We start from the raw sequence: 12,344 nt of genomic DNA on the forward strand, positions 1-12,344 counted from the left end.
GAAAACATTAGGACAGCTGTCAAAAGTTAGAAATAAGTTTTTAAGGATCTTCTTTGTGAGGCAAAGATATTGACTAGATAGAATTCCATAGCCAAAGGCCTAGGCTGGTTGAGTGAAGGAAATCGGGGAAAACATACGTGGTAGGAAGTATCATACCCTGGGGATTACCCCTTTGGAGTGGTAACAGGACCTCAAGTTGGGGTTAGAGAAATACAGTCTATGCTGATTGCCCTAGTGATGGCCAGGCTTAGATCAGGAACTCCCTGTAGTGACTGGAACCAGGGTCAGGTGGATCTCAATGCCTATGAGATCCTTGATTGGGGTTGTCAGCCTGGGCCAATCAGGGAGTCCTGGCTGACAGATATAAGCACAAGATTCAGAAGGTCTCCTCAGTGTAGGGACTGGCTTTGAGCTGGCTGGTCAGAGACCATGTACTGTGCACATGTAAATAAAGGGTGACTTGGTGAGGGGATACTGGCCTCTGTGCAGTGATTTCACTCCCCAAGCTGGTTAGTCACAGGTACAAATGTAGGTACCGTCCTTGTGTGTTGCTGAATGTTAAGGCACTAAAATTAGTTGTGCTGAGGGAACAAACAGTTCTATCAGTACCTTGTTCAATGCTGAAGTGAGCAATGTGGTTGAAGAGGTAATGAATTCAATTTTTCACTGCTCTCTCCGCTGTTTTTATAAAAAAGGAATTTTCTCTGAGTGCTTTGGTTAAAATTTATGCCTATGCTTTCCGGGCAATTTGTAAAAGTTGTAAATGTAAAATAAATAAAAAAGTAATCCAATGCTTTAGTGATAGCAGTATTTCAAACTCAGTCATTTATAGATGAACTTCTGTGATTATTATTGATCATCTGTTCATTCTGGTCTATTACTGATTCTTAGTGCTTCTCCACTTTACCCTCTTTCCCTCCAAGGAATTTAATGTTAAATCTTTACAGTCGATGTACCGTAGATGTAAAGTCAAAGGCCAGGAATCTTATCTAGTTTAAAATATATGTATATATCCACACACATAGACACATATATGTATAAGGGACTTAGAAAAGCACAATCAAAATACATACTTGACAAAGTATTAAAATGTTCTGTTTTCATTTCTATTAATAAGCAATGAGCATGAAAGGGAACACATAAAATTTCCCATAAGTTCAACATTTTAACTTATGGCTTTATTAAGCCATTCAGTGCCCAAATACACAAATCCAATGGGGGACAACGTTTCTACAATTGTATTTAACACGGCAAAATATTCCAAGGCGTTTAACAGGTGCATTATCGTTCAAAGTTTGACAGCAGACCATTAAAGGAGATGTGAGGTTACCGAGGAACAACTTAAAAGGGGGCGAACTGGAGAAGTGGAGAGATTTAGGCACAGAATTAGGGGAATAGGACTAGCAAAGTGGTTCTTAGAGATAGCCAGCATGGACATGAGAGGCTAAATGGCATCCTACAGGTTAAGCCATTCAATGATTCCACAGGGCTGGATTTTAGCAGAGTGGGGAAGGCTTTTAAAAATGGCAGGCAGCATCCAAATGCAGAAGGCCTGCTGCTCCCCCCACACCCAGCACCCTTCCTCAGGCAGATCTGATTTTTGCTGGCAGGGTGTGACTCTCAGAGGCAGGAAACCAGAATTCACTTCAATTTTGCATGGCATTCGGACACCCTTCACGTTGACTGGGGAGGTAGGGTTGCCTGAGCCATGTTGCAAAAATGATGAAAGGATTTGCTAACAGACACATTGCTGCTGTATTTGTTTTAAAGAGGTGCAAATTACTCTAAATAGTATTAATTAATACATTAGCACAGCACCTCTGTGTTTAACACTAACAGCACATGGTCACCTTTGCTCAACCTAGGCACCTGTCTGGGACAATTCCTGATACTACAATGCGGCAGGGAAGGGTGCTGTGGTGAACAGTTGAAAATATCTCCCCAACCTGAAGTCACAAGCTTGCCGTCTGCTGTCAAGGTGTGAAAGGTGTTCCTATCCATTTGTCTCATGTGCACAAATCCCCTTTGGGATCCACTCTAATTAGCTTTGTCCCGTCATAAAAAAAATTCTAATTTTGTACCTTTACCAGAACAACTGTCTCATGAGTAACCTTAGCTTCTTGATCTATCTACATCATCACTGGTGCAGTTATGTACTTGGACACACAAAGGCTAATGGCGGAAAAAGTTGCAGATTACACAGAATTTACAGTACAGAAACAGGTAATTCAGCCCAACTGTTCTCTGCCTGAGTTGATGACACAAACGAGTATCCCCTGGCTCCCTTTGTCTCATCTCATCCTCACACTCTCCTGTGCTTTTCTAGCTTCCCTTTAAACGCATCCGTGCCCTTCAACCTAACCAATCCATGTGATCAAAGCTCGGTATCAATTGAAAGAAAGACATCAGAGATTGTTGGATATTTATAAATTGAATGAAGCGTATGGAATCAAGCCAGGTAAATGGAGTGAAGACAGGCCAGGATCGGATAGCCTGGGAGAGGAACCACTTTGATCTGAATGGCTTTAATTGTCTCTACGATGCTAAGCTTTCTATGATGCTCTTCATTGATGTCCTGAAAATTAAAGCAGCTGGCTTGTTCAAATGCCAAATTATCTCGGCACATGTGCTGCCAAACTCACGTAAAGTGTGGAGTTCTTGCTGGGTGACAGGCACTGAGCATTAACCGTTTCCATTTTAACAGGAAAAAAAGGCCCTCCGTCCAGTTTACAAATAAATTAGAACTGGCCCACTGTATAATTTCAACAGAATCCACGCCTATTGAATGGAGAACCTGACTTCTGAAATTCTTACCATAAAAAACAGCAACGTTATTATTTTTAGGCAGCAGGTTGGGATGATCCGAAATGTGTAGCATGGAAAAGTGATGTAGGTAGATTCATATCAATTTTCAGAAGGAAGGTTTTGAAGAGGAGAAATTTGCAATCTGCGGGGCTATGGAGCAATAATGAACAGGATAGCTCTTCCAAAGAGCTGAGACTGGCACAAGGAGCTGAGCCACCTCCATGTGTTCTGTAAGATTCTACAATTGTGTTGTTTACAGAATTGTTCCTCTGCCACTTGTGAAACAGATGAACATACAAACCACGATGATGGAATGAAAAATAACAGCCAGTGGTGAGGGAAATGGGGAAACTGAAAAGTATGGAGTCATTCAGGATGATGACACACACGATGACCTATCCGTGGGTTTTGCTGGCTCATTTCCCAGAAGAAAAATTAACTCGATGCGCTTATATGGAGCTACGGAAGATTTATAGCCTAGAAACAGGCCTAAGACTAGCCCCGCCCAACTTCTTGAGTTGGTGCTTTTGCTCCAAACAAACCTCCTCCCACTCATTTTCACCTAAACCCACTCTGTTCTTCCTCATGTACTTCTCAAGATTCTCCTTAAATGCATCTATGCTACCCACCTCAATGACTCCATGTAGGAGCGAGTTCCACATTATCACCGTTGCCTAGGTCAGGAGTTTCTCCAGAATTCCTGAGTGATTATCCTATCTGGAATGGCCCTAGTTTTTGATTCTCCCACATCTCCTGTTATGTCTACCCTATCAAACCCCTTCATAATTTTAAAGACTTTTTGTTAGGTTGCCCTTGGCCTTCTGCTTTTCAGAGAAAGCTGACTCACTGTCCAGTCTTTCACATACCAGATTTTTTTTTTTTTTTTTTTTTTAAGAAGTGTTGCTAATTTGCGATGTTCACTGCCTAACTAAAGGGAGGAATGACAAACCTGGGAGCAAAGCTCCAGACTCATTCTGCTTGAAGTTGCTAATTTCACTCTACAGCATCTACAAGTAATTGCAGCAACAAATTTCACTTGGGGCCAAATTGTTATGGACTGGAAACCTGTAACATTCTGTAAACATACATATTGACAGAGAAACAATGCTTTATCAATAAGGCCTGTAGCCGACCTCACTTTATTGAACCAGTGCTCAGCTGGAGGAGTGCTCATGTTGGGAGTTGTATATCCAGGGCACCATATGGATCCAAAACCCAGGGGACACAATCTCTGTGTAGTTTAAGTATAGATGCGCTCTTGGATACTTTACCTTCCACTCAACGTAGAGTTGAAGGGTACTACATGGATTCCCAGAGGGCCACGGTCTCCAGAAAACTCCACCTTCTTTGTCAAATCACTGCCAAGAGAAAGACAAGATGGATGAGGTTACACACAACAACAGCTGGGACTCAACGAAAACCACAGATTTTTAACCCATTCTCTCCAATAAGTAAACAGGATGGAGTGACCGGATTATAATGCATCTGTCAGGGCCTTAAGGGTAGTGAAGAAAAAGGTTTCAAATCAGTCAAATGCAAATAAAAGGAACAAAGACATTGGACTACCAAGTTTTTAACAGCTAGGCATATACAAAATAAATGGGTACAATTGAAACTCTCGTTTTGATCTTCAGTCAAAGTACTCAAAAATATGAAGCAAGCGAATAAAGTCTCCTTATAATGCAGCACCATGATGGAACACCAGTGCTCAAGAAATAAGTGCATGTGCGTGACAGGCAGACAGAGATGTGAGGGAGAGGAAGAGGTGGGTGGGGGTGGTGGTGACAGAGAGAGAGAGGGAGAGAGAGAGCGTGCGCGATAAAGACAAAAAGGAGGGGGAGTGAGACTGAAGAAGAGAGAAAGAGAGAGGAGGGGGATGAGGGACAGGGAGGAGGGGGATGAGGGAGAGGGAGGATGGGGATGAGAGAGGATGGGGATGAGAGAGGAGGGGGATGAAGGAGGAGGGGGATGAGGGGATGAGGGGGAGGCAGGAGGGGAATAGGGAGAGAAAAGAGACAGTCAGAGACGTATGGGGGAGAGAGAGACAAGAGTGGGAGAGAGAGACAAGGGCAGGGGAGAGAGACAAGGAGAGGAGAGAGACAAGGAGAGGGGAGAGAGAGAGAGATGGGGCAGGGGTAAGAGAAAGACCATGGGGGGAGGGGGTTGGAAGAGGGAGACATGGGGGGAGAAACAAGGGGGAAGAGACAGGCGAGGAGGGGAGAAAGACAGACAGACAAGGAGGGGACGGAGAGAGAGACGGGGGGAGTTGGACAGAGACGGTGGGGGAGAGAGAGAGAGACACACACATGGGGTGTGAGGGAGGGAGAGAGAAAGGGGGGGAGAGAGAGAAATAGAGAGAGAGATAGAGACACACGGTGAGGGGTGAGGGAGAGAGAGATGATGGGGAGGGAGAGAGAGAGAGACACACACGGGAGGGAGGGAGGGAGAGAGGCGGTGGGGAGGGCGTGGAAGAGACAAGGGGGGAGATCAAAGAGAGAGCGAGCAAGAGAAAAAGAGAGAAAACAGGTTAATTGCACAGCTCTTTCACCTTTAGCAGCAAAACGCACAATGACCATTTATAAAACAATGTGTGACGTGGTATAATGATGTTACACACATGAAGTTTGTACATTTATTACCATTTGGATCTGTCTGTTTAATGTAGAATAAAATGGCAGAGTGTGACATATTATGAACTCTGCCTGACAACAAGCTTCAGTGGCTTGGTCGTTAAAGGGATCATTAGAGGTGGTCACAAGTCATATTACTGGGAGGAAGGTGCATGATATTCACACCACTGCAGCTTTGCTGATAGACTGTTCATCTGCGAGTTACAGTGTGGTGCTTGGTATGCTTGGTTTTGTGAACAGTTATACAGTCAGCTGTCTACTTAATTTAAAGTTTGCGCAGAGTTGGGGATCTATATTACACAGCATTAACACTTCAACATGTCTACAAGACACAAGTGATTTGAATTGTCATGGAGATAGCCTTTAGGAAGTTGAGGTCTGGAGGAAGCCATTTTAGGATCGATTGCAAGTCTTGTGGGTGGAGCTCACACTCAGATTAAAGACACCAAGTTTTATAAACAAGGCGGGTAAAACTCACCATCAGCATGGGGAGGCAGTGGCCAAGTGGTATTATAGTGACTGTTAATCCAGAGAGCTAGGTAATGTTTTGGGGACCCAGGTTCAAATCCCACCATGACAGATGGTGGAATTTGAGTTCAGTAAAAATCTGGAATTAATATTCTAATGATGAACAAAAATTCATTGTCGATTGTTGGGAAAACCTTCAGGGATGGAAAACTGCCATCCTTACCTGGTCTGGCCTACATGTGACTCAGACCCACAGCAATGTGGTTGACACTTAACTGCGCTGTGGGCAATAAATGCTAGCCTAGTCAGCGATGTCCACATCCTGTGAATGAATAATTTTTTTAAAAATTTAGGGATTGGAAGCTTTCTGGCTGGTAAAGGAAGCCAGCCAGTTAGAACTGTGGATGGCTTTGGGTTGGATCCTGGAAAATGATGTGTCCACTTAAGTGACTAAAAAAAAATAACCATTGTGCGGGTCTTTCAAACGCTTTCAGTGAAAAGCATGACCTTTTCTGTAGTTTAACGTTATGAGTTTCTACTGAGTGGTGTTTATACAAAATTGCTTTTAGTTTCTTTATTACCATAAAAGTCTACAGGCTCGAAACATTGTGGAGTCTTCTCAGACAGGCACTGGAATTCAAATTATTTTTTAAAGTTATCAAGGACTGTAACGATATCTAGAGTGTTACAAATCCTTCACCTCCTCTGGAAGAATAGTGAATGATTTGGGCAGCTGAGGTGTGAGCAGCCACCTAACTGTAGGATTGTTTTACCGTGTACCTTACTGAATTGCTTGGTCGCGGAGTGACTGCTGATGAGCTATTCAACTGTGGCAGAATCACAGCTAAACCAGATTCTCTGCCCCATATTAAAGGCACACACTCGGGAGACTTCACCCAACAAAACCGCAATCCGGCTCATCATTGGGAGCACTTCCTGCACATTTACATCAGTGCACGAGATGTATTGGAATGGGATACCTTTTCTGATGGATCAAATAGATCAGTATACTTCCTGATATGCTTAACTACCCAGACAATTATAATTGGTTCAACCTGTCCTTGATAAGCAACTCACGAGAGCAAAGGAAAGGGAAAAATCAAGGGGCAGAAAAGAAATACAGAGTGAGGGCTGAGTTTTATGCCTCTTACCTGTTTTTAAAAATCGAAATAGCTGGAAGGTCACATGCCCAATTGTGAGTTTATAATGAATTAGCAATTCAGCCCAAGTATTGCAGGGGTGGGTGCTGAAAACTACAATAACTCGGTGCAAAGGCAATAAACTGAAGTTTCCACTTCTGTTTGGCATCCTGTAGAAAACGCTCATGTGCGTGCACGCCATAATGAATTTGGCCTGTTTTTGATCAAGTAGCCTCCCCTATTGCTTAACAGAACAACTTGCACTTACACAGTATCTGTAAGCACTGCAAAATCAGATAAAGTTTAAAACCAAGCCACATCAGGAAATACTGGGGCAGGTTTGACCAAACAGGTAGAGAGAGGGAATTCGAGAGGCAAGGGCTGGGACAACTGAAGGTGCTCCAACAATGGTCATGAGATTAAAATTCAGGGCACTAAAAGGGACAGAATTGAAGGTACACAGAGCTCCCAAAGACCTGGAACAGTCTGGAGATGAGCAAGGGGTACGAAGGAAATTGAACACATGGGCCAAAAATTTTACATTCAAAGTGTTACCCAACTGGAAGCATATGGTCAGGGAGTCCAGGGAGGTTAGGCGAGTGTGAATTAGTGTAAATTAGTTTACAGGCATGAGAGTTTTGGATGAACACGAGCTTATGGAAGCTAGAAGATGGGAGACTTCCTTTTAATGTAAGTGTATAAACAAAGCATATACTCATTCATAGGATGAGAGTCACTGGCAAGGCAGCATTTGTCAGCATCCCTAAATACACTTTAGAAGATGGTAATGAGCCAGGGAAGCACTGGAATAGTTTAGTCTGAAAATAACTGAGCCATATATGGCAGTCTGACATAGAACTTTACAGTCTACTGTCATGCACGAATGACCAGAGGGGTTCAAGCGCCCTGTGAAATCAGACCCTGGAAAGGAGTTTTCACCCACAGAGGGGAACAGGATAGCTTGAAAATGACAGAAGTAAATCTATTCAGCCATCTTCTGTATTAATTGCAATACATGCAAGGGAGTTTGTTCTTAAAATCCATTATAATACTCTTACACGACACTGAAGTGTCAGCCTGGATTTTTTTAATATATATTTGTTTGTGGGATGTCAGCAGGGCCAGCCTTTTATTACCCTATTCCTAACTGCCTTTGAGAAGGGGCAAGTGAGCTCCAAGCTTCAGCCACTGCATTAATTCAGGGTAATGTGCTGTTAGGAAGGGAGTTTCAGGATTTTGACCCAACAATAGTGAAGGAATGTAATTTTAAGTAATCGTGACGTGTGATTTGCAAGTGATGTTGTTCCCATGTGCCTGCTTCCTTTGATGGTAGAAGTCACAGGGTCTGGAAAGTGCTGTCAAAGCAACCTTGGTACGATGCTGCAGTGCATCTTGTTGATGGTGCACGCTACAACCACATTGGATCAATGAATGATTAAACATGACTAATGGGGTGCCAACCACATGAGATGCTTTGTCCTGGTTGACAAAAACAGCCTCAAACTCCAGTCATCCGGTCACAGGAGAGTATTCCATCACAGAACTTTTACTCCAATCTTTGAACTTGAGCCTTCAACTTTCTGACTCAGAGGTGAGAGAGTTTCCAATGACGGAGATGTGACTGACCCCTTTACGTACAAGTCTTGACAGTGAATGTCCAATGTGTCTTTTTACTTCTAAGGTCGCTACAGTCAAGCCTGATGTGGACTTTGGCCAATGTTCTCTTATGCCCTCATTTAACCTCAAACTTAACTGATAAAAACCTAACGCAAGAAGTCACCTTGGTCAACCCTTCTCCCTCCTCAGCTCAAGAACAATGATGGAAATGGTTACATTTTCCTGCAAGAATCTTATTGGAGATACCGTCAAATAGTTAATCTGCCCAACAATTAATGCTTTTTGCAGCTTTCATAACTGCAGACAAAAACACACAGATGTTGTGTGTCATTTAACATCTGGTACAAGTAAATATGAACTTTCCATACAACGGGCATAAAGATGAGAAGGAATTTTTTTGTTTGCAGACAATGATGATGATATGGAATGCAATGCCTGAAAGGGTGACAGAACCAAATTTAGTACTAAATTCCAAAAGATAATGGATGGTCACTTGAAATAGAAACATTTACATGGCTGTTGAGAAGGAGTAGGAGAACTAATTGGAGGATTCTTTCAAAGAACTGATGCAGGCACAATGGGCCCAGTCCCTTCTCCCTCTGTTGTATGATTCAATAATTCCAAGAGGTACATACGCCCATGTGATGACCATTTTTTTGTTTAGCCACTTGTGATATATTTGCTTTAAGGTTGTTTCAGCTGGTTATACCATATCTTTTTTGAATAGGAAATGTGGTGGAATTTATTGGCTGTGACTCTGAAGACCCTCTGGTTGCACCTTCAAACTGTGCGCATGCAAATAAATTCCATAGGGTTAAAAGAATTTCCAAATCACTAAGCATAACGGGTGGCTTGAGACGTATACAGCGGGCACTTTTAAAGGTCATTCTCGACCTCTGCCTCTTTGGCACGCAAATTCATGAAATACCAATGCCACCCAGAAGGGACGGGACAGTCCATGCTTTCTTCATCTCCTAAGACTCGTCTGTAACATTCCAACTGTCTGTCACTTTTTGGAGGATGCAGCCCCTGGATCATTCAAGTAGGAGGCAGACAGAGGTAGGTCGAGTGGCAGTAAGCTCCCTCCTACTGAGGGAAGATGTATCGCAAGGAGAGGAATAGAACTTGCAGTTCTGAACCAGATGCAAAAGTATCATGTCACCATGAGTGAATGGGCTTCAACTGAAGGGCCTGAATATTTCCCTAAACATCTCCATCTTCCCATTTCTCTCACTTCCTTGAAATTATATCTTTTGGCCACCTGTCCAAGCAGCTTGGTTTCAAATTTTGTTTGACAGTGGCCTTGTGCAGTGTCTTGGGATATTAACGGTGCCAGACACATACAAAAACAGCTGTAGTTATTAAGCTATTTTGCCCCCTCTTATCCCTTCCACTCCAAAATAGTTTGGTTGACCCAGGAAGAGACACTTCTCACAATGCAGTAAAAGAAAATGGGGTGGGTAAATGTAATAAGAAAAAGACTTTAGATAAACTTTCACTGCCTGCCTGACAGACACACCACAGTTGCACAGCAGGAACTGGAAAAATAAATCAGAACGATTTATGAGCAAGAGCAGTCAGAGGCACTTAAATGAACACACAAGGGCCTTGGATGGAGAAGCGACCGATAATTCACTTGGTAGCAGGAAATGTAAAGTTACCAAGAACTTTATCAGTCTCTTTTCCTCACAAGGAAACAGAGAAAGATAAGAAGAGATGCTGCATTTCCTTGTGAGATACAAGATGCCATTTCCATGGTTACAATGGGTCAGGGCTGAGGGGAGGAAATAAAATATCAGTCTCCAAACTAGGGTATTCTTGAATGTCAGCGTTGCATTTAGTGATGAGTATACAGTAGATAGGTTGCCTTTTTTGTTCCATGTTTTCTGCCCACCCTGTGTTTTTTTTTCTTAGATCTCTGTCATTATCATTCTGGAGCTGGCTGCTCCCAAATGTTGAGTTAGACAAGAGGCAGGCTGACAGAATCAGTGAGAGAGAGAGAGAGAGAGAGAGAGAGCGATGTGGTTTGTCTCACTCACCAAGACATTGTCCAGTATTTAGCAACATATTCAAGCTATGTTCTCCAAGAGGACATCGAGCTATAATGTGTAAGAAATCCATCATCCAGAGAAACCCAAAGTGCCTCACAAACGCTCCAGAGCAGCACGTGAAGAATGGTCAACGGAGGAACAGTTCCAGAGAAGTCTCACAAGTTCCATCCATGGCACACAAGCAAGTGAATGAAGTCCAAGAGGTAACTACAGTGTTCAGCTGATAGACCCCCAGTGCATGTTGTAAACTTGGCCGACCTGCACACTTCAGAAAAGCTGAAACTTTTACTTCCATCCAAGTGACACGTCCAAAAAGAAATGGACAACATGCAGTGTATGTCAAGACTGCACTGTTTATGAAATGTACTCAGTACACTGACACAGTGTGGTACAGTCCACAAAAGATAACTGCTTACAATGGGACTGACATTCTACGCATTATCCATCCTAAATACCAACACAGATCCTCATGCCGGGCACCCAAGATCTTTGACATAACTGAAGCAGACTGACATTCTGTCATCAGTCCAATGGCATGCGCAGATCTTCGTGACATTACGATACATGAGGTGATAAATCCATCAGTTACAAATATTCCAGACTGTAACATCAATGTGATATATTTTGGTCATAGCTTATGGATGTGCTCTGCTCAGCTATGTCAGACGATCACCAACCACAAAAGTTCACAAAGGTTAATATGATCAATTGGCCCGAACACATCCAACAGGTCCCCCAAGCTAGGAGGTTTGTTTTGATTATATGAAGCAGGACTCTCTCCAAGAATGTAATCTCTAAGGGAAACATGACTTAGGTCTTGTGGTTTTATGACAAGAATATACACTTTCGGTCACTGGGAGAAAACCAAGACATTACTGAATGAATCCACATTATGATCTGACAATAATAAGGACATTGATCAATTAATCAAGTGATCAATCTCAACAATCGACAGAACCTCTCCTTGTGCACAAGATTCTTTCTAATCAAGATTGCAACTGATGCTTTCTGTGTCCGAGACATGACTGTATTCTGGTGACTGACTACCCTGCTATGTTCTCTTATGTATGAGACTTTGAAGATACTATTGTAAACAGTTGTTGACACATTGACTGTATGTTATTTTGTTGTATTACAGCATAGATTCTAGACCAGACAGCCCTGTACCTTGAAGGCAGTTACATGACAGCACGACATGTGATGTTCTAGTGTCAAGTACTCATTTCAATTTCAGTCACTCTCTCTGCCTAACGAAGTCAGTGTATCTTTAGTCAGTTAGCTACGGGCATGTCGTGTTAAATCACATCAGCAAACACCAAACCCAGCCAATAAGTGTAAGTCTGTGATATCATAGCCTTGCAACATTGAGCACGGCAAATAAACTTCAAGACATCTGTTTCACAAGAACTGGCGTCTCTCTGGTACATGTCATCCAGGGCAACACATAGAAAGCCACAAACCACATCAGCAGCATGAGAGACTGACAAAGAGAGGGAAGGTGATGGGGCAGGCAGGATAGGAATGAAGGAGTGGCAGGAGAAGGGGAAGGAGTGAAGGAGAGGGAGAAAAAAAGAAAATGAGTGAGTGAGAGGGAAAGAGAGAAAAGGAAGAGGGAAAGAGAGAAAAGGAAGAGG

General features: G+C 42.8%; 1 protein-coding gene across 1 annotated transcript in view; it reads right to left on the minus strand.

Moving 5' to 3' along the window:
• LOC109932140 (partitioning defective 3 homolog B) overlaps positions 1 to 12,344 on the minus strand; it is an 851,675-nt gene that overhangs the window by 484,429 nt on the left and 354,902 nt on the right. The window contains exon 5 of the mRNA XM_048599077.1: positions 4,077 to 4,163. Within this exon, the coding sequence (XP_048455034.1) occupies positions 4,077 to 4,163 (87 nt within the window). The remainder of the gene's footprint in view (positions 1 to 4,076; positions 4,164 to 12,344) is intronic.

Source organism: Rhincodon typus, chromosome 7, assembly GCF_021869965.1.
Source record: "Rhincodon typus isolate 14 chromosome 7, sRhiTyp1.1, whole genome shotgun sequence".
Classification (NCBI taxonomy): domain Eukaryota; kingdom Metazoa; phylum Chordata; class Chondrichthyes; order Orectolobiformes; family Rhincodontidae; genus Rhincodon; species Rhincodon typus.